This window comes from Neofelis nebulosa, chromosome 1, assembly GCF_028018385.1.
Source record: "Neofelis nebulosa isolate mNeoNeb1 chromosome 1, mNeoNeb1.pri, whole genome shotgun sequence".
Lineage (NCBI taxonomy): Eukaryota > Metazoa > Chordata > Mammalia > Carnivora > Felidae > Neofelis > Neofelis nebulosa.
Genome location: NC_080782.1, coordinates 967,993 through 994,632, shown reverse-complemented (window position 1 = coordinate 994,632; position 26,640 = coordinate 967,993). Strand labels below are relative to the sequence as shown.

At 59.2% G+C, this 26,640-nt stretch overlaps 1 protein-coding gene across 2 annotated transcripts in view; it reads left to right on the top strand.

The window, feature by feature from the left end:
* Window positions 1-22,798: 22,798 nt before the first annotated feature.
* The window catches only part of LPCAT1 (lysophosphatidylcholine acyltransferase 1), a 45,263-nt gene continuing 41,421 nt past the window's right edge, over window positions 22,799-26,640 (top strand). The window contains exon 1 of one of the 2 annotated variants that reach the window (XM_058712584.1): window positions 22,799-23,036. In XM_058712584.1, coding sequence (XP_058568567.1) covers window positions 22,902-23,036 — 135 coding nt within the window. In that variant the 5' untranslated portion in view covers window positions 22,799-22,901. Of the gene's footprint in view, window positions 23,037-24,820; window positions 24,878-26,640 lie in introns of those variants that run through there. The other variant, XM_058712661.1, reaches the window with a different exon arrangement.

Below are 26,640 nucleotides of genomic sequence, written 5' to 3'. Positions count from 1 at the left end.
TGGATACTCAGATTATTGATTTCCAAGCTGTCTTATTTTCTAACACATTTAAGTCTATGAATTTCCCACTAAGTATGGTGTTAGGTGAATCGCGCAATTTTGTTGTTGTTGTTGTTGTTGTTTTTCTGTATCATTCAGTTCCGAGTAGTTTTAAATTTCAATCATTTTAGATTCTTCTTTCCTCTGCTGCCGGAGGAGATGCATAGGTTATTTAGAAGAGTGTTGCTTGATGTCCAAACGTTTGGAGGGCTGTTTTTTGAGGGCTGTTTTTGCTACCGATTTTTAGCTTCCTTGTATCGGAGTCAGAAAACATTTTATTATTTCAGAGTTTGAATATACTGAAACTTGTATCATGGTCCAGCCCGTGATCAATGTTAGTAAAGGCACTTAAAACGAGCGTGTATCCCGCAGTCTGGTGAGCGAGCAATACCCCGTCGATGTCAATTAGACACAGTTTGGTAACTGAACTGTTCTGCTTGTCCTCAGTTCCTGGTAAGGGTAGATTCAAATATCCAACTACGATTGTGCATTTGTCCATTTAGGGGTTTTTGTCTTGTTTTGCTTCGTTTCGTTTCTGCTTCACATACCTTTGAGGTTAAGTTATTCGACGCGTCAAATTTAAAATTGTTAGGTCATCCCTGACTGGCTCCTGACCATTGCGGATTGTCCCCTGTTCCCTCTAACGCAGGAACTCTGCTCCTCGCGTCTGCTCTGTTCCTCATGTCAACGCTGACTTCGTCTGACGTTATTTCAGCCACGCCCGCTTTCTTCGGTTAAGGCCACGGTATAACTTCTTTCTCTTCTTTGATAACCTTTTCAAGCTGATGACCCTCGTGTTAATGCAGTTAACGATGATGTGAAATATGATTACTGGTATGATTCAGTCTAAATCTACGCTTTTGCTTTTATTTTCTTTGTTACCCCACCTGCATTTCGTTGCTTTATGCCCTCTTTCCTTCCTTCAGATTAAGCAAACACTTTCGTCATTCTGTTTCACTTCTGTTAGCCTGTGGTCGCTCGAACGGCCTTGCGCGAAGGGGGTTTGGCAACAACATTTTCCCGTCCTGGCTCGTGAAGAGTCAGGCTGCTTTCTCGCGTCCAGTCCAGCTGGCCTCTCTGTCTGCCGGCCTCATCGACCCTCCCGAGTCACGATCGCCCCTCAACTTGCTGTTGTGTTGTTGTTTGGTTAACGACTTCTTCACGCAAAAGGACAGCGAAACACAGGAAGGAGACGGAACACGAAGGCGAAGGGCGAAAGCTTCGCCCACTGGGCAGCGGGTGGGAGGAGGGGGCGGGGGAGGGGACACAGGGCGGGCTCTCCGCTGCTCAGTAAACTTCCAAAAACCTAGAGAAGACAGACAAGAGTCCTCAGTGCCAGAGACGTCACCAGGCATGTGAGCGTGTGGGCGTGCCTAGTTTATGACACAGCAGGTGGTGGCCGTCACGGGCTCTGATCAGGCCACGCTGCCTGCTGCAAAAGGAGGTGCGGCCTCTGCTGCTGCCAGAGGAGACGTGGTCATGGACCCTGTTGGACTCGGTCACCTACGTCCCTGTGTGCTCAGCTGTGCTCCCTGCCCGGAAGCCCCTCCCAAGCTCACACTCTTATCCCCTGTCACCCACCGGCTTTGTGTTTCCCAAAATCCTGCAAAACCGGGAGCTGGGCTCAGGCAGTGACCCCCAGGCATCAGGGCCCTAAAATGTCCGGGGCGCGACCGTCAGAGTGCAGACCCCCCAACACCACCGGCAGTAGGACCCAGTCGGTGGGGCTGGGACCCGTTTCTCAAACGCTGCTGGTCCGGGGCCGACCTTGAGAACGATAGACTGAAAATGTCCTGTTAAATGAGTTGTCGGGATCAATAAGAGCGTGGACCGAGCAAACAGCTGTGGTTGTTAAAGCTTCCGTTTTCGAGTGAATAACTTTTATAATAAAATACGTGACCGACGTATCTATTCATTACAGCGGACCCGGTCGGAATCCTTCCGGGAGGAACTTCATTATTGATTTTTTGTTCTTCAATGGGATAAGACCAGCCTGTATGTTTTCAACAGAATCTCTAATTCGGACTCTTCAATAATGAAAACCAGGTCCCCGGTAACCCCCCAACAGCGAAGTCCGGGCGTAACTCACTGCAGTCACGAACCAGGCCTGGCGGGCACGTCTGAGTCGTATCTTATCTCCAGTACAACTCACTCAACAGGCACGACGTTTCCCACTGCAGGTGGGCACGGGTCCAGGGACAGAACCACGGCCTTGCCGTCCCGGTGGGGCGAGGCAGGGGAGACCCTCTGCTGATGGGCAAGTGGCCGTTCAGGGGGGGTGGCCGTCTGCCTCCCTGAACCCCATCCAGAAACACCCCCCCAGACACACCAGGATAATGTGTGACCAACTATCCGGCCACCCCGTGCTCCAGGCAAGTCGGCCTGGTTAACCATCACGCTGATGTGTATTCCCACAGGTGGTCCTGCTTCTGTCTTGAGAAAGTGCCATTGGATGTGGCAGGGGTAGGAGCTGGGACGCTTGGGGCTTTGCCATGAACCGGGCAGGAGTGAATTTGCCCTTTTACATCTGAGACTTCACGTGGTTTTGAGGGCAGCTGGCTTCCCGGCTTGGTGCTTCCCTCCAAGTATCTGCTTCCAGAATCTGATATGGGGCTTTCTGAGGGCTGGTGTGGGGGCCTCTAATGCCACAGCTTCCTGGCGGCCCCTTCCTGCCCAGGAGGGACCAGCCTTCTCTCGGGTGGACTCACCGCGGTCGCCTGTGCTCTGCTGCCCCTTCCTTGTTCCTCAGGGCTGTCGGGGAAAAAGGAGCAGCCCCCAGTGTGTCCGTGAAAGAGTGGGCTTTTCAGAGTGTCCAAGGCTCTGAAATGAAAGTTGCTGGTGGGGTGGTCTCCTCGTAGGGTTGAGGGGGGGGGGGGGTCCTGGATACCTCCTGGGAAGCTCAGACCCAGAAGCAGCCAGCCAACACCCGTGTTCTGTCTTCTTTAGAAACTGGTGCTTGGGCGTCTGGGGGGCTCAGTCGGTTGAGCATCTGACTTCGCTCAGGTCATCAAGTCGCTGTCGGTCTGTGAGTTCGAGCCCCGCGTCGGGCTCTGGGCTGACGGCTCAGAGCCTGGAGCCTGCTTCGGATTCTGTGTCTCCCTCTCTCTCTGCCCCTCCCCTGCTCATGCTCTGTCTCTCTCTCTCAAAAATAAATAAATGTTAAAAACAAATTTAGAAACTGGTGCTCAACTTAATCATTCAAGTGCATTTGCAGTTGAAGGAAACTGTGATCCTTTTAAAAATCTCTGTAGCCTTGGCTCTCCAAACAGGACTGACTTACCAGCCGTGACCTAACCCATTATTTCCCATAAAACATACAGCCGTCAGAGTGCACTGATCCAAGCGACCATGCGAGACAAATACACCCGAGAGGACAGCGAGTGGCAGCTGGGACACACTGAGACCATTTTCCCCTCTTGACCGTAACTCAAACCCCCCAAATGAAGGAGAATTTACGAGTTTTATTTTTATCTACGCTCCTCAAAGACGTTTAGAATAGAACGAAAATATTCCAATGCGTAAGTGTGAGCCGTCCTCCAGGTAAAACATCAAATCTGAAGAAACGTATCACTTGATGGGCACATAGCAGTGAAACACTTAACGCCCACACACATCTCTGCGGCTTGCCCCTCACGAGCCCGCACGCTGGCCCAGCGGACACGCGACCGTTGCCGGGCAAGACACAGGGCTGGGTTCCTGGGGCCTCTGGCCCCGCGTCCCTCAGCCATCCACCCCCGACCTTGTTGGTGTGTTTCCATTGAAAGGCACCGTGTGGAACGTCTGCCGTCAGCTCTTCAACCCCGGACGCCCGGCCCACGGCCCGTAACCAGGCCTGCGAGACGCGTGGCCGAAGTGCGTTTTCTGTGCGGGGCACGTCACGGCCCCCGGCGCTCGGGGCCACCGGGAAGCACTTCAGCTCCACACCCAGGAGCATTTTAAGCCAACAAAGGCGCCAGCAAAAAGCACAAAAAATGCACAAAGCACGTATCTCGGTCGGCTGTGTAACGGCCACCTGTCTGTAGAAGGAGCTGAGACGGAAGAGCCAGGCCTCAAGGTCCCGTCACGCCAGCACTGGCGCAAACGTCCTCGAAGGCACCACGAGAGTTGGTCTGAGGGTCACGAGGACGTTTTGGTGAGCTGGCGGGTTGGCAAGTACGGACACGGAGCGTGACGGGCACCAACGGGGCTTGTCCCTCACTCCTCCGGGCGGGGACCTAACCTTCACCCCGGACAGGACAGCTCCTCCTGGAAAACGTGCCCAACCGGGGTGTGCGTGTCACTGGCACAAAATACACACAGGACGAGGGCTCAGCGGTGCCTACGAGGCAGGGCGGGAGCAGACACCCCTCTTCCCAGGGCCACGGTCCGCCAGCCAGGGACACGTCCGTCTGGAGCCAGCAAGCCGGACGAAGTCTGACCCCAGCCCAGTTCCTGGTGCTAACTGGACCTGCATAAATAGTCCCTCCCAACGCCAAAGGGCCTCTTGAACCTGCACCGCCACTCCGACGTCCGTGGCACGGCGGGCCAGGCGAAATACCACAGACGCGGAGCCCCGCGGGGAGCCGTCCTTCGCCCTCCGGGACTCGGGGGGCCTGTTTCTGGTGAGAGGAATCCCCGCAGCCGGCGACGGGGCCCCCGCGGTCGTGCCAGTGGTCAGTTAATGTGCAGGAGGGACGGGAGGCAAGGGGGGAGGGGTGGCGGGGGCTACCCTGGCCTGCTTCCAGGAGGAATCTGCTGGCCGAGGAGACGTGCTCAGAGGACACGAGATAACACGGAGCAGGAGAAAGGAAGACAAAGGAGAGACGCGCAGACAGACGCCAGACGCCAGAGACGGAGGCCAAACGGAGGCCACCACGCATCTGAGCATTGTCTCGGTGGGTGGCCACGCCTCGGCCCGCCGTGCCTGCCATGGGAACCGTTGAGCAGCATAGCCCGCGTGGTGTGGCCTCCTGACCCAAAGCCTACAAGAGCTGTCCTGGGGTCCACGCCGATGTCAGCGGTTGGATCGGCAAACTCACGGGGCGAGACGGCTTCCAGGGCAGAAGCCCCAGGCGACCAGACAGGCCGTTGGGCTCCCGGGGCCGAACGGCGTCCTCTCCTGCGCGCGGGCTGCGCATAGCCACGCCCCGTCGGCGTGCGCAGGTACCCCGAACACGCCTGAGCCAGAGGTCAAGGCTGAATCCACAGTGACCTGTCCTCCACGGCCTTCCTCCCAAATCCCACAACCCCAGACCGTCCACGAGAAAACCCACTAGACACGTCCTAATTGAGGGACATTCTCCAAAACACCTGCCCAGCCCTCCTCAAGATGGTCCAGGTCCCCAAAACAAGGGAAGTCTGAGAAACTGCCATTGTCCAGAGGGGCCTGAGGGGACATGATGTCCGGATGTCACATGGGACCCCGAGCAGGATTCTGGGACAGAAGACAGACACCGGGTGAAAACCGAGGAGATCTCAGGCCGCCCCGGGGGGCTCAGTGGGTTAAGCATCTGACTCTTGGTTCGGATCGGGTCATGATCTCACAGCATGTGAGTTCGAGCCCCGAGTCAGGCTCGAACTGTCAGGCGCTGACAGTGCGGAACCTGCTTGGGATTCTCTCCCTCTTTCTCTCTCTGCCCCTGCCCTGCTCTCGAGGTCTCTCTCTCTCAGAATAAATAAATACGTTTTAAGAACTGAGGCGATCTGAACAAAGGGATCACCACTATCCCCCAGCGAGCAGGTGTTGGCAGTACAAGTGGGGCGAGTGAGGGTCCACGGGAACTCTCTGCTGCGGTCCTCTGTAAATGCAAAACAGACCTCAAGTAACAAGTTTGCTATTTCTCTCTCTCTCTCTTTTTTTTTAAGCTTCTGCATCCTCCCTTATCCACTTTGGGTTTTGGGGGTTTTTTAAATTGTTTTTAATGTTTATTTATTTCTGAGACAGAGAGAGACAGAGCATGAGTGGCGGAGGGGCAGAGAGAGAGAGAGGGAGACACAGAATCCGAAGCAGGCTCCAGACTCCGAGCTGTCCGCACAGAGCCCGACGCGGGGCTCGAACCCACAGACCGTGAGATCGTGACCTGAGCCGAAGTCGGTCGCTCAACCGACCGAGCCACCCAGGCGCCCCAACAAGTTTTCTTTTTAAAAAGTGGATGATTTGTATGGAAACCAATGTGACAATAAATTTCATATATTGAAAAAAAAAAAAGTGGATGATTCGGGGATCCAGGCTTGTCCCCAGTGCTAAGTCTCCCCGGAGCCACACCCTTCTCACTCGGTGGCCACACGGACACGCCTGCCCCTCACAGTGAGAGAGGAGCCTGCAGACGAGCAGGGGCGGGCAGGGCCCCGGAGCCCCAGCTGCACAGGACAGCACCTGTCGACGTCACTGGGGAGAGTGTCCTGGGCAGCGCCTGCCTTCACCCCAGCTGGCGCATCCCCCGCCCCCGTGGCAGGGCCACCCACACACAGGCAACGACAGTGCATGAGGTGTGGAGCCCAGGCGAGCCGCGGAGCAGGGTCATGGCTGGCCTGTGGGTGCTGGGGAAAGCCATGCCTACAGCCCACCTTCAGAGTCCCACTCCCACCGCCAAGGAAACCAGAAGGAAAGGCGGAGAGGCCCCAACAGGGCTCTTGCGGGAAGGCTTGCCAGCGGGCACGGAGGAGGGGACCTGGGAGGGTCCGCCTGCCGAGGAGAGCCCCTTCCCCGGCCTTTCCTTTCAGAGGACAGCATGCTGCAGCCTCCTGGAGTGTCTCCATCCCGGGTCCCTCACGAGTAAGGCACGTGATAACCCCCAGCCTGCACGGCCACGGCCACCAACAAGATCCTTGTGTCAAACACAGTGCAGACTATAACACTTGGCTGTCACGGGCGTGATCACCGCGTCATGATAAGGCTCCTGGTTAAAGCCAAACTGTGAAAGAGGAGTGTGACTACTGGTATTTTATCGCAGAAACGGAACGCCGAGCTCTAAAGTGGTGCCCATGTCAGAGGCACCAGAGTTGTGTAAATTATAATCTTTCAAAAATCAACTTTGTGTCAGAAATCACTTCTCTGGGAGGAAGGGTATCAGTGGGCCAGCCGTGGGCCTGAGTCTGGGGGACAGTCCGAGGACGGGGCTGCCGGGACAGGAGGGCCCCCCCCCCCCCGCCGATGCCCTCCCGACCCGCGTGGCTGGCGGCACGGAGGTGAGGTGGGCAGACCCGTGGGAGGCGGGGGCTGGGTTGGCTCCGGGCCGGCCCCCCAGCCTTCTTCTTCCATCGGAATCGGAGTGGCTGGAGAAAAGTCCAACCCCCACAAAGGGGTTTTTCAGAATCCTGGTGGGCAGAGTGAGTCACCCCGGGGCAGGCAGGGCTGCACGGTGGCTCAGCTTGTGACTTTGACTGTGGCCCTGGAGAAGGAACTGATGTGACTGCATTCGCTCCCAGTCGCCTTTGCTCAGCAGGAAGGAGGAAACGGGGCTCGAGGTCTGGTGCGAACGCTGCGTCTGAGCTCCCCTTGTCCCCAGAGGCCCTGGGCAGGGGTGCTCGTGTCCATGGAAAGCAGACTCACCTCGATCCGCTGGCACAGGTGCCCTGTGGCCCAGGCCCTCGGGGATGGCGGAATGGTGCGCACCCCCGCTCCGGAGTCCCGGTCACCCTCGGGGACACTGAGCCCTGACCTTCATGTCAAGCTGGGCGTCTGAAGAGGAGGGGGAATCCCAGACAAGGACGGCGTCTGGCCGAGCTCCAGGACTGCAGAAACTCGAGCGGAGAGAGCCCAGGACCTGGCTTCTCACGCTGACTGATGGCCAGAACTGGTGCAAGCAGTCACGTGGAGTCACGTTGAGTGCCCTGGAAGTCCCACGCTCCAGAGCTTGTCCGAGGCTCGCTCTCACTGCAAGATGACAGCACTCCCGGACCGGAGCAGATGCCTTCGGGCAAATCCCCGCGGCCTTCCTTCACTGGCTGCCCACCCCGCCCCCCGTCAGCCCCCAGCAGCAGGGCCCCAGACTCAGCCCCGACCTCCCCTGTGCTCAGGGGTCCACGGCCTCCAAACCCCACTCAGATGAAGCCCCATCCGGAGCCCCAGGGTCCTAGCCCCAAGCGTCCAAGCAGACAGCGACAGTTGAGGCACCCTACAGACCCCCCCGGGGCAGGGAAGCCAGGAGCCTGAGCTCCAAGCGGAACAGAGAAGCAATGTCCCCACCTGACAGGCAGGACGGGGGAACCCGGGGAGCAGAGTGGCCATGAGACAGCCTCCCGTCTCCATGCCCCAGCGTGCCCCGTGTGGACACACCCGCGTGCTGGTCCTGGTCCGTGGCACGTGTCCCTGACCTGCTGATTTTGAAGAGTCAGCTGACGCGCTCAAGTACAAGTTCCTGTCTGCAGCAATCACCAAAGCTCACGGCCCACAGTCGCTCGAGGGGCGGTGGAGACATGGTCCCTCCACGGCCCCCAGATGCTCACAAACGGAACCCACATGCCATGGTGGCCTGGGCACTGTCCCCTGCCCGGCTTAGTTTCCCCAAGTGAAAGGCCGTGGCTACAAGGAGCTTCTGCTGGGGAAGGGGCTGTCCTGACATGCAGTCACACGGCCCCGGCCCTGGACACCCAGTGGTCTGGGGCACCTGGAAGCTGTGTCCGTGAGTGGCTCCGTTGACCCTGCGGAAGAGCAAGAAACTCAGGGAAGTGAGTGTCTGCCCGCTAGGAGCTGGGCGGAGATGGCCCCTGCCGCACCCAGCTCTTCCGGGCACGCCCACCAAGGCCCAGAACCTGACCTGAACCCAGACCCTCCGTACAAGGTGCACCGCTGACAGGGACGCCTGCGTGTGCCCCCCCCAGGACCCTCGTGCTCTGGGGGTTGCACCCTGTGCCCCTGGGGGACCCTTGCGTGCTGGGGGACGTTCCCTGAGCCCCCTGATTAGCATTCAGGGAGGCAAGTCCCCTGTGTCTGCAGCCTTTGCCGTGGAGGGGAGGGAAGGGGGAAGGGGGGAAGAGGGGAAGGAGGGGAAGGGGGTAAGGGTCAGAAGGGGGGGAAGGGGGGAAGAGGGGGAAAGAGGGGAAGGCAGGGAAGGGGGAGAAGGGGGGAAGGAGGGTAAAGGGGTAAGGGTCAGAAGGGGGGGAAGGGGGGAAGAGGAGGAAAGAGGGGAAGGCAGGGAAGGGGGACCAGGCTGCTCCTCCCGCCACAGAGACCCTACCCTGGGAGGGGGCCGCCCCCCCGCCCCCGGCAGCCTGGCTGAGGCTGGGGTCCCGCTTGCTCACGTGAAGGCCATGTTGCATCCCGGGGGCCCACCCCGGTTTCGGGGAGAGCCCTGACTGTGTCCCCCCAGGGCCCCTCCCGCCTGGACTCACCTGGGGGCTGACCCCCTGGTTCAGAGACCCCTGCACGCTCCCTCCAGAGGTGGTGCTGGGGGTCGGCCAGCGGCCGTCGGCCCGACCCCTGCTCGTCCCTGGCCTGACTGAGGCCTGCGAACGCGCTCTGTGTGTACAGCTGGACCCTAACGGGTCCGGGCTTCACAGGCCGTTCCGTGTCGGCCACTCATCCTCAAGTAGCCGCCCGGCAGCTGGCGGGGCTGCGTTCCTGGAACACTTCGTTCGCTGACCCCTGACCCATGACGGAGGCCTGTCCCTGCCCTGGACCTGCTCGCTAAGGGACGTCACCAGTGAGCAGGCCCCGGAGACCGCACCCGACTCAGACACGTGCGCCCACGTCTGGACGGCGGGTGGGGGCGTCCTGACTTGGCAGGCGCAGGGTCCCGTCAGGCCAGGCGCAGGTCCTTGCAGGATGTGGCGGCCTAGCGAATGTTAGCTCCACATGCCACACCCTCAGCACCTGGCTGCACAGCGGGACCTGGTCCCCGGGGCGGGGCACCCGCAGTGGCTGCCCCAGCAGCCTTGTGGCCTCTGGGCCCGAGGGCTTCGCGTGCCGGGTGTGGGTGCCGCCGGCCTCACTTCCGCCCGTGGCCCCGCTGGCCACAGGACGCTGTGCACACGGCGGGTGGGCGCTGGGTCCCGCCCCCGTGCGCTGAGCTCGGGATCGTGGGCGTCCTCCCGCCCGCGTTGCGGGCACGTCAGAGATGAGCAGAAGGCAGATGGTGCTCCCCTCGCTCGGGGGGCGGATGGAGCACTCAGTTTAAAGAGTGAAAGTTTAAGAGCAAGGACTGGCCGCAAAGGTCAAATGACCCTGATTTCAATAGAAAAGCATTAGGGGAGAAAGCCTTGTGTGCCAAGATGCCCACCGCAGGGAATGCAGGGTGCCGACAGGCACCAGCGACAGCTCCTGCCTCCCAGGGCCCGGCCCCCTCGGGTCATGCCAGACGCCAGGCCTCCGGCAGGCTACCATAAAAACAGTAAAATTCGCCCGCGTGTGGGGCCGAGGGACCGAACCCCTCATCCCACAGAGGAAAAGTCTGAGGAGCGTGGGCCCGGCCTCAGTCAAGGACACAAAGTGACCCGGCCCTCGCCGGCCCCGCACCTGCGTCACACGGGGCTGGGTCTGCAGAATTTCTGTTTGGCACACAGACCCTGCATCGTGACGCCTCCAGGCTCTCCCACCCTTTCCCTGCCTCACGCTGCAGAGTTCAGCCCGCTGCCCCACCTGCTCCCAGACACACTTGAGAAAAGCAAGCAGGGCAGGACCAGGTCGCGCTTTGGCTCGCGTGGCCCTCAGCCCCATGGGAGGGCAGGCGCCCTCGCAAAGCCCCAGGCTGCCCCCCCCCCCAACGCAGCCATCGCCCAGGCTTGCCCACGCTGCACCCCGTTATCTCTGTGTGTTGGGAGGGGCTCATCGGGAACCAAGAGACGGGAGTGGGGGCCGTACACACAGGGGTCAGGGGTCACTGCACCAACCCTCTGGACACCACGCTCCGGGGCCACGTCCCAGGCCAGAGGCACAAGGTCTGAAGGGAGAGAGGAAGGGGTGTGACTGAGGCAGGAGAGCACCTGGGGGAGGTGCCTGGAGAGAGGAGGCCCAGGGGGTGAGGTCAGCCCTGTTTCTGCCCCTGGGGGTCTGGGCCAAGTGGCACTTTAAGGATTGTGCCCGAGAAGAGGAGGAAACGTGTCCCTTCCTCTCCTGCTGAGTCCCGAAAGGGGCCCAGGGCCCCCTGCACGGAGGGGTGCCACCCTTCCATCGGGACCTGAGTGCATTCCTCTGAACAACAAGCACCTTCAGAAGATCACCCCACAGCCGGCAAGAAGAAACATCCAAATGTAAATATCTGAGACGGCACCGTGACATCGCAGAGCGTCCCGGCATCTGCAGCCCGACCCTGAGTGCCCTGCCCTCACCGGAAACACTGGCCTGGGCTGGGTCCCCGGGGAGGGGGCCGATGGCGTCCAACTTGCTGCCGGGATGCAGAATGTCCAAACAGGCCCACCCTCCGCCCCCTCCCGCCAGGGGCCGCCCTGCGCTCTTGTCATGACCCAGCCTCCTTCCGCAGCCCTGCTGGGGCACGTGGTGCCCCAGGGCGGCCGTGTAGCCCTGTGTGGCAGGCGCGGTCCCTCTCCGGGGCTACACCTGTGACTTGTCACCTACTGTCTGTCTCACCTGTCCAGGGTGGGGGCGTCCGGGGTCAGGCCACTCTTAGGACAGGACCCCACCCTCCCCACCTGGGTGCAGAGTGGGTGATCACGGCAGCCCAGCCCACCGCAGGGTCTCCCTGGACGCACTGTCCCCTGGGGCACCGGGCATCGGCGACCCCTCCCCCTTCCTTCCAGAGAACCATCCAAACAGCTCAGGAGTCAAAGCCAAAGAAACAAAACGGACCAAGAACTAAAGGCAACAACCCAGGCGTTGGGGGGAGGGCGTCTGCTTCCTGGAACCGGGCTCCCCGTCCTGAGCATGTGGGCTGACCTCCCGGTGACAGCAGCAGAGTGCTGGCCAATGCCCACCCCCCAGCACTAAACCCAGGGTTCGTGCTGTCGAGCAGGCCAAGAAGAGGTGGCTGTGAGGGGCCGCTGGACTCCAAGCGCCCCGGAAAGCGTAGGACGGGACTCCTCCGGGTTCACCTACTGAACCAGAATCGGGGTGCCCTCAGTTCCTCCCCGCCCGACGGGATGGCCTAGTTAAAGAGTTTTCTCTCAGCAGGCGCCTGTCTCTGATTCGTCACCCACAGCCGTGGTGACGCAGGGACCTTTCTGTACAAAGCCTGTCATCGATGGAACAGAGGCTTTTGTTGCCCAGAGATTTCCAGCTCTGAGTGATCTCACTCCATAGACCGAAGACGCCTGGCCAGCGGCCAGCGGGGGACAGAGGGATCTGTGTGTTGTGTTGGGTCAACATCACAGCACAGCCACGGCGGGAAAGTGGGACGGCTGTTCATAAAACTTGGACTCGTGTGAATGAGGTTTCTTTCTCCAAAGCAGCCAAAATGCCAGTCCACGCTGAAAGCCCGCCAGGGCTGCGGCATGTAGATTTAAAATAAAGTTGTTATAGGATCAGAAGCTAAGATAAATTCTTTTTTCTCTTACTCTCCTTTAACGAAGCTGAATGGAATAATTGAGATCAATATCCTATCCTTCAGACACGCATTCGGCTGAGAATGTCTGTGCCGGACGCCAGCCTGGACTAATCCCTTTGCTGACATTGTAAACGCCCGAAAGACCATCCCCCACAGGCTCTGACACTGCTAGACACGGGCGGGGCAGACGAGCCGCCACTTCTCTTTCCCTCCGTTCCGAAAACCCAGGCGCCGCGTCTAAAACCAGATCCACGAAAATTCTGTTAGCGGTGAAAAAAACCTTCCTATTGGAAGAGCAGTTTCAATCTCCAACGTAAAATAAAACTGGAAAGCCGAAATTAAAAATGCAAACGCCATAGTTTCATTATCAAATCAAATCAAACTAAAACCCTAACACTTCAGTTTATGACTGAGCCCTCGAAAGCTTCCTCAGCACCACCCGCCTCCTCACTCGCACCGGACCCCCCTCCCACTTTTCTAAGCAGACCCCAGGGTGGTCCCCTCCCTCCCCATCCCCTGTCCCCGCTCTTGGCCACACTGGGTTTGTTTGCCGTGGCTGAAACTTTCCAAATCACGGTCCGCCATCTCTGCCTGTCAAAGCCTGTCCATTCGGTCGCTTGGAAACATCTCGGGCCCCATTCAAAGTGCGGCCTGGGAACCCCCACCCCCACCCCCGCACTCTGCCTCCCATTTGTGCCTACGCTGTATTTCAGTGCTTCTAAAAAAAAAAAAAAAAATCCCCATTCAACTGTGGCTCTCGAGCTACGCCGGGGCATTCGTTACTCACACCAGCGGGTGCGTTTAGTTCCCGGTGGTTAATTTGACTCTGTTCGGTGCTCCGTAGGTGACCACGCAAACTTAGGTTATCACTTCCCTCCTTGATGCCCAGTCTCCATTTTCTGTCAATTCCACGATAAAAGGTGCCCTCCTCAGTGAGGTTTCTCTGGGATGTATTCCCAGGGGTGTAACTCCTAGGTCACGGGGCCTGGACATCACTTGCTGGATGTTTGCGAACTGTCCCCCACCCCAGGGGGGCTGCTCTCCTCCTTGTACCGTGTCGCCTCATAGCCCCCAACGCTTGGCCTTGTCAGAACCCCCAGGACTGTGCAGTGGCGGGGAGGAGGGGCGCACCTCCAGCGAGCGCAGGGGCAGGCGCACCTCCTAGTCCTGCGCCTCTCAGACCAGCAAACGGGAACGTCTTTCATCTGTGTTTTCTGCCGCGGGGGCTTCCTCTTCTGGGAATTGCCTGTTCACGTGCTGTGCCCATTATTTTGTTGTTTGTTTTCCTGGAAGCTGTGTACAAGTTCTTCATGTTGTGTGGGTGCTGATCCATTTGTAATGATATCCTTTGTAACTATTTTTTGCACAATTTGTGGCTTGTATCATCAGTGGTTTATTGCAAGACTTTTACACTGTTGTCTTACTTAAATGTATCAATGTTTTTCTGTATGACTTGTGCTCTTTGTGGGTTTCATGGGAAATCCTTCTCTATCCCAGATTCATGAAGATAAATTCATGAAGAAAGATTACACTTTCCACATTTAATCACTCATGTACTGTGGGGCTGGGCTAAATAAGACCGTGTGACTGGGGCGCCTGGGTGGCTCAGTCAGTTAAGCATCTGACTTCGGCTCAGGTCATGATCTCACGGTCCGTGAGTTCAAGCCCCGTGTCAGGCTCTGTGCTGACGGCTCAGAGCCTGGAGCCTGCTTCGGATTCTGTGTCTCCCTCTCTCTCTGCTCCTCCCTGGCCCGTGTGCTCTCTCTCTCTCTCTCTCTCTCTCTCTCTCTCTCTCTCTCTGTCAAAACTAAATGAATAAACATTAAAAAAAAAAAAAAAAAAAAAAAAGACTGTGTGACCACAGCCAAAACCCCTTCATCACTCCAGATCCCCACCCAGCACCTTCCAGGTGCTGGTTCATGTCAGGAAAGGAAATAAATAAACGCCCTGTCCTCTGGCGCTGACCCGCCCTCCGAGGCTGATGGCCAAACAGCGTCACGTGTAAGTGGTCAGGAAAGAGAGACCCGGGCAAGGGGCGCCAGGATCTGTCCCTCTGGCCACCACGCCCGCCAACTGGAGGTGACGAAGCTTTACACCAGCCACGAGCAGCAGCCCTGATCCTAAACTGGGAGCCGCTGTGGATCCAGGCAGTTCCCCCAGGAAAGGAGGCGAGAGCCCCTGTGGAGAAGCAAACCCCCGTTGTTGTGGATGGTGGGGTGGGGTCTGTGTATGGAAGGGAAGGCTAGTTTCCATGAAGGTTTCTGCAGAGCTGAGACCCTTATCCCACGCTAGCGAGGAAGGGTGTCAGACGGACGTGTCACGAGTGGGTCACTGTGCTGGGTTCGTCTGGCAGGGAGGCACACAGCTCAGCAGGGAGCCGGGCTTCTGGAGGTATGGGCAATGCACCCCGGCCCTGGGGTCTGGCGACCGGAGGGCGGCTCTGAGGACGGAACTTGGGCTTGGCCCATTGGGGGCCAGCGGGCAGGCCCTGGAAGCCTCTTTGCGGGTGCGGCCAAGTGCAGCCTGGACCCCTGCGGCCGACGGGGGACCCTCGCTCAGATCGCACGCTGGACGGACAGGCTGATCTGGGCCACGCTCCAAGTCCCTGCTGTGAGATCACGACCTGGGCCGAGATCGAGAGTCTGACGCTTCCCCAACGAAGCCACCGGGCACCCCTACTGTGACTTTGGACAAAGGGGACCACGCTTGGTTCAGCTCACTGTGCTCCTCAGAACCCCCAAGACGGGAGGCTCCCCTCTGGGCCCGGCCAAGTGGAGAGAGTCCTCCCGCACCCCGCCCCCCCCCGTGCCCCTCGCTCTGAGCCCCAACCCTGGAAACGGCATCCGCGGGCAGGACGAGCAGAGACCTGCTGCATCAGCGGTGTCTTGATGTGCCCCCTGCCCCGTGTCGGCTTCTCCCAGGACCCGACCCCCACCCCGCGCCCTGTGAGGTACAGGGTGGCTGCAAACAGCAGGGGCCACGTAGATGTCCGCGTGTGCAGCCGCTCGTGCATGGGGGACTCGGGACCCCTTGTCACGGCGCACCTGTTGGGAACCAGGCACGAATTTTTCGTGAGCACTTATCCCGGCGGGAGGTGGGTCTGGAAGGGCCCCGGGGCGCACTCCACGGGCGCCCCCCGCGGCCTCTCCCCGGGCGCTGCGCACAGGGGCAGCTGCGATCACACACGAGACCGGCTCCCCTCGGTCATGCTGCTCTGCTCTGTGCAGCACTTCCCCCGGGCTTCTGTTTTAAAGGTGGGAAGTCAGAGCTCCCTTAGTTCTTACCGCCTCCCGCAGTGGGATTCAATGTCTGCAGGTGCACGCGGGAGGACCCGGGGCCCTGACTCCCGCCCCCACGCGCCCAGCCCGCCTCCTCGGGACCCAGGCCCGGGACCACGCAGGGAGTTGTTCTCTTCCTAAATCTCTCTGATGGTGACAGAACAAGCCAGGTCTGGAGGCGGCCACTCCCACAGACACCGGGATGGAACTCGAACTCAGAACCGACGACCTTCCGGCCCGGCTGGTGGGCTCCACGGAAGCCCAGCACCCCACGGCAGTGAGGTGGGAGGTGGCCTTTTCCGACGAGGGCAGGCTTTGCCTTTGCAGACATGGGCCTGGCCACCTGTTCATACCTGACAGACCCAGGCGGGAAGGGGACACGACCTGGCCAAAGTTCCCGTCCTGGTAAATGATGGTGCCGGACCCCCACCTGCACGCAGGCTGCCCCCCAGGAGGGCCCCTCGTCGGTGTGCCTATTTACGCATAGTGGGACGTAGAGCCTTTGTTAAGTAGTAACAGACTCCAGAGTCGAAGTGAAGAACCCCATTTGCAACCTGGATCTAATTCTCGAAGCCGTGTGACCAAGTCCCTCCCCTTCAGAAAAGAATCGACACCCGCACTGACGAGCCGCGTCAAGCTCAGAGCACCGAGGATGTGGGCATGTGCCCTGGCCACCCCCCAAGCCCCCCGAAAGCGGGAAGTGAGTGCCACGTACTTGCTACGGTGGCTCACGTTCAGCCTGTGTGCCATGCGTCAGACCCCATCCTGGGCACTGCGGCTGCACTCACCTTCCCAGCCCTTCGAAAACCCTCCAGACCGGTTCAACCCGACCCCACCTTCCAGCCAAGGAGGGCACGGGAGGCGGACGGAAGCACCGCCTCCCCCCCACCCCCCAGGACTGCAACCCGTGCCCACGGCCCCAGGCCACCACCTTCTCGGGTCACAGGATGGAACCCGCGTAGGGAAGAAAGACTGGCCTGTGCAAAACCCTGGTCACAGGCACGGTGCTGGTTACGAGAAGCTTTCTGGGGCAGTCCTATGAATTCTGAGCACAGAGGGAAGGAAGATCGCCGAAAACACTGTCAGAAATCATTACCTATGGGGAGTTTTGTCCAAAGGACAACTGAGCCAGACTGAGCTTAGACGTGTTTGTCGTGTTGGTAGGACCCACCCTCCGTGGCGGGGCCCACGCTCTGCGGACCCCCATCGAATATTCCTCTCCAGCTGGGAACAAGTACCAGGGTCGCCTCGAGTTATCAACACATGTTCTAACTGGGGATCGTTCCCCAAAACCACATGATGAACAAAACACATCCCGTGTCCGTTTTGACTGAGCAAACAGCCCAGGGCTCAAGGACGCCCCCTCCCCCCACCATGTCCTGCCTCAAGCACAAACACCCGCTTCCTTGTTTGAAGATATGCTCTCTCCCGCAAGGCTTCAAAGTTGAGTGGCTTATCAAAGGCCTCCGATCCAATAAGAGAGTTCTTGGCCTCATCAAATGTTGAAAATATGTACAAGGATCCTCTTATGGCCAAATCCTGACGTGAAGAAGTCAGATCAGGTGATTTCCAGCCTCTGTTATGAGAGACCAAATGCTCTCGCTCAGGATGGTTTCCGTGTTTGCTAAAGCACGAGCCACTTGTGAAAAGCACACCTCCTTGGGGCCCGGGTCACCGCGGCTTGGGCGTCAGTGCACGTGAGGTGATGGGAAGAGGGCAGGTGTGCACGCAGGTGCAGTTTTGCATTCACGTGCCAGTGCCCACGCACGTGACGGCTGGACACCCGTGGCTCCCCTGCCCGGCCCACCCCCACCTGCTGTGCCCACTCACCTCTGAGGGAGACTGAGGCACATGATACCACCCAGCTGTGTGACAGGCTCTGTCCAGGAGCCTGCAGCGGGCAAGATAGGGAGGGGAGGAGGGAGGAGGGGAGGGAGCGGCTGTATGGGAGGGGGCGGCGCCACCCGCCAACGGCCCGGGTCTGGGTTGTAGGAGCCTTGCCTGCACTGGGGCGGTGGATGTTCCCACCTCCTCGTGCATTGCTATCTCCCGGCCTCGTTCCGGGTCTCAGGTCCTCCTGCCCGGGACCCCTCTGGGCCCGCCAGCAGGAGCTGTTCCTCTCTGCAAAGCGCCAGGACTTGGTGGCAGGCCCCCAGCTAGGTGCCAGGCAGGCCGGGCAGGCTGGCTTCACCCTGGGGGGCCATCTGCTTCTCTATCGACAAGGAGGCATCGCAGGGAGGAGAGCCAGCGGGTTCCCGGGGCCCGGACCACTGCCCCCGCCTCACGGCGAATCTCCCCCCTTGGAAACTCGCCCTCCCCCCAGCTAAACAAGATCGCTGTCTCTGCAAATTGGCAGAAATAATTCGACACAGCATCTTTCAAAGCCAACTAGGAAGAATTACTGTAAACGATTGTTTTTCATGCGGGATGGCTCCTTTGAGAATAACTGTTTTCATATTTGTGGGGTTTTTGACATTTGGGGAAGCAGAATTACATGTAAACATTTGTTCTGCAAACCCAAAGTGTGAAGAAAGTTGTGCTCAAGCACCAAAAAAAAAAAAAAATGCTTCCATGCCTCTGAGTTTCAAAACCCTCTTAAATTTTGATGAAGACCCATGGAAGAGATCATCACTTCAGATCATGTTTTACACGAGGATCGGTTTTTTTAACGTCAAGGAAAATAAAACAGATGACAGACGACGTGGCTAAGAAGTGTGCCGTGTGGATGAGTTTTTTAATCTCCGGGGCCCTTTAAAACTGCACCTCCACGATAGTCAAAACCTACACATAAAATATAACCTCAAGCATTTACGTCCCTATTTGATGTCAAATGTCTGCATATTTGAGGGAAGTGGTTCTATCTGGAATCCAAGTGTTGTAACAATAGGACCTCTCTGTGGAAAGCTGCCTGCGGAAATGGATGACCACGGGACAGTGCCCACCGTGGAGTCCTGACACGTGGGCAGAAAGAAACACCCCTGGAAATGAGGCCAGAGCCTTCTGTGGCCCTGGCTATGATCTTGGTCCCTCAGTCTGTTACGCCTCAGTTTGACTACCTATAAAAATGGCCCTATTTCACTCACAGAAGGTGTCTTGGAAACTATCTTGTTCCAAACAAATGAACTTCACGTAAAATGCACGTGGGCTGCACGGGTGTACTGAAAGCCATACGCACACGAGGGGCCGGGGCTAACAGGACCCCCAGGTCTTACCAGCCAGACCTGAAGGAAGTGCGGAGCTTTGAACAAAGGTGTCCAGGCACAGGGGACAGCAGAGGGGAGAGACCTGAGGCCACCTGCCCGCAGGGCTGGGAGGCCGCTCCGGGAGGGGCCACGCCCGAGGGGCCGGGCGGAGGGGCTCCCGCCTTCCCAGTGATGGGGGAGGCATTGCCAGTGAACAAGGAGTTGGTCCGTCCCGCCGGCCTGTGGAAGGACCCCTCTGGACGCAGGCCCCGAAGGTCTGCCTTACACAGGCCTTTGCGTTTCTGCGTTTTGACACCGGGCCTGCTGACCCTGGCGGGTGGCCCTTCCCGGAGCTAGTAACTTGCCTCTCACGTGCAAACCAACTCACCCCTCCTCTCTGTGGGCTCTCTACCCCCACCCCCGCCCTGCTCACTCGCCCTCCTCTGTGTCCCCCGGGGAAGCCGCAGTGAAGGGCGTTGCCCCCTCGCCCCGCTGCCTCCTGACGGCCCCTGGTGCTTCCCAGGGAGCACCCCATCCCCATGCCTAGGGAAGCATGAGGAAAACTTCATCCTCTGTCCCACGTCCACGTCTGTGTGTCTTAGAGCACCAACCTGAAACAGACTCCAGGTACCCTTACAACACATTCTCGTGAAGTGTGCAGTTAGCACATTCCAGAACAAGGCTTCCAGTGGACGTTTTAGTGGAATAGGACAGACTTAAAAAGAGGCGGCAAAAGGAATTCACCCTACCGGTCACCAGCGCACACGATTCCAGAGGCGCAGCGGTTAGAACAGTGTGGTGCCACCAGGAACTAACAAACCGTGAAATGGAGCATCCGGAAATGGCTTCACAAGCACTTGTGTTCGTGCCCAAAGGAGCCACAGGCCGGGGAGGCGAGCGGATGATGGTGTCGACTACAGGGTCTCGGTGTAGAGGAGAAAACGTGTGGATGGGTTGGAAACAACATGAAAGGCAGAACTGAAAAGAAGTATCAGAAGGAAACGGAGGAGAACGTCTCTGAAATCTGTAAATAACTCTAAAACTCCGCAAACAGACCCAGAACACTCAGCCCCACGCCCGTGAGCATATCCTGTGCTCTCGGTCCATCTGTGGAAACATTTCTCTCTGAACCTGCCTTCCTCAGACAGGAGCAGAGTAAGAACAAGGGGCCACAGGGACACCGCTAACGCTTCCCAGAGCCTGGCCCGCAGCTCTGTGCGCCAGGGTGTGTTCCAGAAGTTTCCTGGAGAACGCCGTGGGATTTGCCTTCCGAGTCCGGGTCCAAGGGCCCAGCTGGCAGTTTCTCCAAACTAAGAAACTAAGTCCCAGAGATGAATGTCTTTTTCCTTTCACTGAAAGAAAACTGCATATAACCCCTTGCCCAAGCCCAACTTCTCCTAGTCAAGCCTCCAGAACACTCTGGGACTTCTAGAATATTCCATCACAGGATTAAAACTGAAGCAAAGAAAGTATGAAGCAGTGCAAGACAATGAACTTCCCTGGACTCATCCCCTTGGGCCCTCCACTCCTCACCCTTGCTCTCCATAGACTCACCTTTCTGGGCCCTCCACTCCTCACCCTTCCTGTTCATGGACCCACCCTTCTGGGCCCTCCACTCCTCACCCTTGCTCTCCATAGACTCACCTTTCTGGGCCCTCCACTCCTCACCTCTGCTCTCCATAGACCCACCTTTCTGGGCCCTCCACTCCTCACCTCTGCTCTCCATAGACCCACCTTTCTAGGCCCTCCACTCCTCACCCTTGCTCTCCATAGACTCACCTTTCTTGGCCCTCCACTCCTCACCTCTGCTCTCCATAGACCCACCCTTCTTGGCCCTCCACTCCTCACCTCTGCTCTCCATAGACTCACCCTTCTGGGCCCTCCACTCCTTACCTCTGCTCTCCATAGACTCATCCTTCTGGGCCCTCCACTCCTCACTTTTGCCCTTGCTCTCCACGGACCCACCCTCCTGGGCCCTCCACTCCTCACCCCTGCTCTCCATAGACTCACACTTCTTGGCCCTCCACTCCTCACCTCTGCTCTCCACAGACTCACTCTTCTGAGCCCTGGACTCCTCACCTTTCCTGTCCACAGACCCACCCATCTGGGCCCTCCACTCCTTACCCCTGCTCTCCTGGATGTTTTCTGCCCTTGTTGGCCTTTGGGGTTTCTCCACGGATCTGCTTGTTGGGAAGGAGTGGAAAAGCCCTCTCCTTGTTGCCTGTCCCTGGATAAATTCTCACACTGTTCCACCAGCTCCCAGCTGGGCTCTTGTGTCTGTGATCAGGGCAGTTGGCAATTGAATGCTCAGAGGTCAGCTGTGTGCCCACGGCCATGCAGGCAATGGAAACAGCGCCCACCACAGCCCACAAGGGCTACCCTGCCATCACGCACAGCAGAAATGTGGGCACTGCACCAGTTTCCTTCTACAGATTTGACAAGCGAGGTTTGGAGGAGAGGTCACCTGCCCCAGTCCAGAGTGAGGCTTTGAAAGGTTTTGGGGACCTCGCCCCACTCTTTCGCCTCTGTATAGGTGAGGCTGTGGAGGGTGTCATGGACCACCGCAGAGTCACCGGCCTCTCTTTTGTCCTGTGTTCCTCTCTCCATCTAAACACAGGAAGGCCCCCAGCAAGGTCACACTTCACCGTATCAGCTGGCCAGGGTATCAGCTAGATTATCAGAGGGTTGATCGCTTCCTGACCTGCTGCCCAAGCAGGGACAGGGCTGGGGAGCCTCACAGGGCATGGACACACCCAGGACCTCATGGCCAGGCAGTCCTACAGTAGGGTCTGGCCTTCCCCTAGTCCCAGAGCAATGCAGGAAGCATTCAGACTACTTCCTCATGATTTCAGGCATCATGTGAACCGAGGGGCTGCTGGACTGTGTCCAAGTTGCCCTCCCTCACCCATGCCCGCTGCCTGCTTCAGGGGTCACCTCCTGCCCTTCAGGGTCACAAGGACAGTCACACACAGAAACTTAGCCCTGCTCACCACGTAGAGTTTGCGGTAAATTTTAGAAATTTATAAATTTTGATACCTTTTGCCCAGTTAATACTGTGCCACAAATGAAGGATCCCCAAATGCCTCCCCTTCTTGCAAGGGAGTAATTCCACGAACTGGAGTAATGAGCCAACAAGAAAGAATCCTTTGATTCACGACCCTGTTGAACCCCTGGGTCCCATCAGCAAATGCCTCTGTGCACCCCTCCAGCGGATGGCACTCCCCGGGTGGGAGACCGTGCGTCTCGGGGCAGGCCCGCTCTCGGGGTGCAGCTCGCGACGGGGACGGCGGGCACAGACGGACCCAGCAGCAGCGCCCGGAAACCTCCTTTCCCTCCCGCCGCCGCCCACGGAGGTCAGGTCCAGCGAGGGCAGGCAAGCAGGAAAAGCGGCAGGAGCTGGGTCTGGGCCCGTCCCTGTGGAGCTTCGACAGAGTCGGCGCGGGCCTCTGCACGTGCGGCCCGGCTCGTCGTGTCCCTCGGGATTTGGGCTGGGGCTGGGGCTGGGGGTTGGGGGCTGCCGCAGGACGGGGCGACGTGGCGGGCCTCGCTGCGCGGGGGGCCAGGCCCGGCCTGAGGGTCCCCGCCGTCTGGCCACTGCGGGAGGGGCGCCGCCGGAGTCTGGGCGCCCTTCAGGACCGACGGTCCGGGACGCCCCGCCACCCCCTGCGGGTGGGGGGTGGGGGGTGGGGGGGAGGGCGGGAGCCGAGGTCAGGCGCAGGGCGCGGGCGGGGCCGCCCTCCGGGCCCTCGGGGGCGGGGCTCTCGGGACGCCCCGCCCCCGTCCGCCCAGGCCTCACCCCGCCGGCGCCCCCCGCCCGCCCGCCCCGCCCCTCGCGTCACGCCGCCGCCGGCCTGCGCCTGCGCGTCCGCCAGCCCCGGCCGCCGCGCATCCTCGGCCCGCGCCCCGCGCCCCGCGCCCGCTCTGCGTCCCGCTCCGCGCCCGCTCTGCGCCCGGCGCCCGGCTCCCTGCGGCGGGCGGCGGTCATGAGGCTGCGGGCGCGCGGTCCCCGGGTCGCCCCCGCCTCCGGCGCGGGGGCCGGCGACGCGCGGCGGCTGGCGCCCCCGGGGCGGAACCCCTTCGTGCACGAGCTGCGCCTCGGCGCCCTGCGGAAGGCCCAGGTGGGTGCGCTCCCGAGCCCCTGCGGCCGGGGAGGGGGTCTCGCCGGCCTGGCCCCGCCGCCGCCCTCCGCGGCCCGCGACCCCCACGCGGCCCTGCCGCTGGCCGCGCTCACCCCGTCCCCGTCCCTTCTGGCTCGCCCCCCCCCTCCCCCCGGGCCGGGCCCCACATCCCTTCTCCCCACGCCCCCTTCCCGCCATCCCTGCATCCCCGTCGCTCTGCGCCGCGCGGTCCCCCGGTCCCGCGTCCCTTCCCGCCGCTCGCAGGCCCCACGAGGGACAGGCGCGGCCCCCCCGCCCCCGGGATGGGACTTTGTCGCTTGATGAGCTTCTTGTGTGGGGACCTCGTGGCTCGTTCGAGTCCGCGCGAGGTGCCTTGAAGGGAGCGGCAGGATGTCCGCCTCTGCGTTTGCAAGTTGTGTTCTGCGGAGCGTGCAGGGGGGTCCCTCCGGGTTCGTCTGTAACGGAATCGGCTTTATGTACTCTCGGTTCCGTGACGGGAGGGAACAGTGTGCAGTTTTGTTCGCGGCGCCCTCTGGTCCTGGCTGAGGATGGGGCCTGCAGGAGGCAGTGGGGCCCCACACTGGTCCTTTTCCTTCACATCGATCCAGGGTTTCCAAGGTGGGCTCCATTCCCTGACCCGGTGGGGTGCGCCCCCCAGTGGGGTGCGCCCACCTTGATCCCGTGGGGGTGCGCCTCCCCCTGACCCGGTGGGGGCTGGCACCCTGACCCGGTGGGGCGCACTTCCTGGCAGTGTTGGGCCTCTGGTTGTTCATTGTGTTTGCGTTTCTGTAAGACTGCTCTCAGTACAGCTTTTCCTTTAGCTCCAAAACCATAATAGAAACAGGTACAGATTTAGGACTTTAGCTGTTGTCCAGTTGACGGAGAGTATATTTTCCGCTGTGACAGAACTTTTTCGGGTGACACTTAGGTTTCTTTAATGCAAAAAGTTATTCACTTGGAACAATATCAAAGTGAAAAGTTCTTGAACCCAGTCTGAAGTTGTCGTGGGCTGCCTGCTTTTTCTCGAAGCATCCTCTAGGTGGACTTGGTTATTGTGGTGGGAGAGGGAAGGGTGGGCACAAGGTTGAGGACAGAGGACAGAAGGTCGGGTGGCATCCCTTCTGGTGACGGGAGAAAGCAGGGCCATCCCAGTCGGCTCCTGGGCCTTGTCCCTGTGTCTGTCTGGAGCCAGACGCCAGTCGCTGCCTGCGTGTGTGGTCTTTGGTCCCCCTCTGCTGCGTTCCTTGGCTCGCGGACTCGAATTCCTCACCTGCGGTGTCCTACCCAGCTGTGAGGGGGTTAGGAGCGCAGCAGCTTCCTCTGGGCTCCTGAATGGCCCCCCCCACCGGCCGACCCCCTTCGCGCCTGTGATCCATGGCTCTGAACCCTCTGAGGGCGACCCTGGGACTGAGCCCTGACTCTTCTTCCGGGTGGCTTCCAAGGCCCTGCCCCACCTGCAGCCTGACCCCTGGGCGCCAGCTGCTGTAAGCCTGCATCTTCCTGCCTGTGCCTCCTACCTCTGCATCCCTGTCACTTTTGCAGCCTCGCCCCCGTTACTGTGGACGGACAGGGGCCAGGTCTGTCCTGTCCCAAGCTATGTGCTTACTGCTCAGGCGAGGTGCACTGTAGACACTCAGCTGGCTATAGAGTGAGTGAACGAGCGAAGGGGGCCGGATGTAAGAGCCGAGCCAGAAATCCCCCACACCCCTCAGGCCCCGGTCGCAGGGTCGTGGAGCCACCGGGGTTTGGAGCAGCTCTAGGAGCTGTTCTTTAGCGCCAGGCAGAGATTCTGGTTTTAGATGTTGGCTCACAGCTTCTGGAAGACACTCAAGAAAGAACAGGTGAGTGGACTGTTTCAGCCCCTCAGAAAGGGAAGGTTACTTTGTATACACCTGGTCGCGCTCTTTCAGAGGCCGCGTCAGAATATTCGCCAGAATCATCCTGGTGTATTTATACGTTGGTGGCAAAGCTGTGGTTACTGTTCAGCTGTCCCCAGTGTGGTCTGGAGTATGTAACTTGTAAATGCTAACTTCCGAGTTTCGCTTTGCAGAAACATTTTGCTTTTCACAAAGCAGTGCTTTGCGAAGCTTTTTACTTCTCTGCACCGTATTATGCAAAGGTTTCCACAGAGGAAACTAGCCTGTACAAGCATACAAAGTCTGCCTCCCGAATCAGTAAATAAACCGATCCAGCAGTGACTGAGACAGCCAAGGGCTGCTCAGAGACTCACCTAAATTCCGAGTGAAGGGAAGGCGGTGAGGGCGCCTGCCCTCACCTGTGCCGCTGGGGAGGGGCTGTTAGTCACCTGCAGGCTAATGACCAGGCCATCTGTCATTTAGTAGCAGATTTAGCAAGGAGCTTAAGTATCTCTTTGGGCAGAAAATAACTCGTTAAGACATGAAAACTGAATAGTACGGAATTGGTTAGCCTCGTGGTGATGTGCTGTTTTGGGAGTCCTAAAGCGGTGTCTGTCTCCTGGGTGTTGGGGGTTACTTCCTGTTGAAACCCCCAGGTGTGAGTGCACCCCACTTCCAGCTCTGATGTTTCCTCATTTCTGAACTCTTGTGACCTGGGCCAGGGTTAGGGTTAGGATGTACTTCCCAGAAAGCAGTCTGGCTTCCTGTACACCTTGGAACGGAGTCCTTTATGTGAGGACACTGCGGGGTTCACCCTCTCCCAGTTAAATCCACAGAGAGCATTGCCATGAAGGCTGAACGCAGGGACAGGCTCCAACCCAGCACATTTGCAGGGAGGCCTGTGTGCAGTTTTAATCTCCCAGAGGCAGGTGATCTTTGTCTCCAAGTTCTGTCCAAATACATGAGTTTTGATGAAGGAAGGAAGGAAGGAAGGAAGGAAGGAAGGAAGGAAGGAAGGAAGGAAGGAAGGAGGGAAGAAAGAGAAAGAAAGAAAAGAAAGAAAGAAAGAAAAGAAAAGAAAAGAAAAGAAAAGAAGGAGGGAAGAGAAGAAAAGAAAAAAAAAAGGAAAGAAGGAAGGAAGGAAAGAAGAGGGAGAGAGGCAGGCAGGCAAGCAGCAGGTGCCCCTGGTTTCAGCCTGCATCCCGAGTCAGGTGTGGCCCTTCTGGGGCCGGGGGTCCCACACCCCGCACACTTCCAGGCCTGGTGGCTTCCAGCTGCTTCTCTGACCTGCCAGGCTTCCGGGCACCCACCCCAATGCTCCCGCTGCCCCTCTGTCTGGGTACTCCACGCATGAGACCGTACTCTGCTGAAGAGTGTGAAGGGGTGGGTAAAGGGGAGGGCAGCTTGACTCTGGTGTTCGTGAGCCGTGGGTGGCAATGGAATTCCGGGAGGAACGTAACATGGGAATGAGGATTTCCAGGACAGCAGGCGTCGCGTGGGAAGACACAGAGGGCCGGCTGCAGCGGGGCCCGGGGCCCCCCCAGATGCCTGGGAGTCTGAGGCTCTGGAGTGGGACCCTGGTAGCCTGAGAGCACGGCCTCTGTTGGTGCACGTGTGGCCCAGTAAGGTGCAGCGTCCTTGCCGCTGGCCGGCAGCACAGCCCCCGAGGCAGGGGGTGGAGGCCCCACGCCCATCCTGGTGTCCCAGGTGAGTAGACTCCACGTCCCCGGACGCCCAGGCGGGCTCAG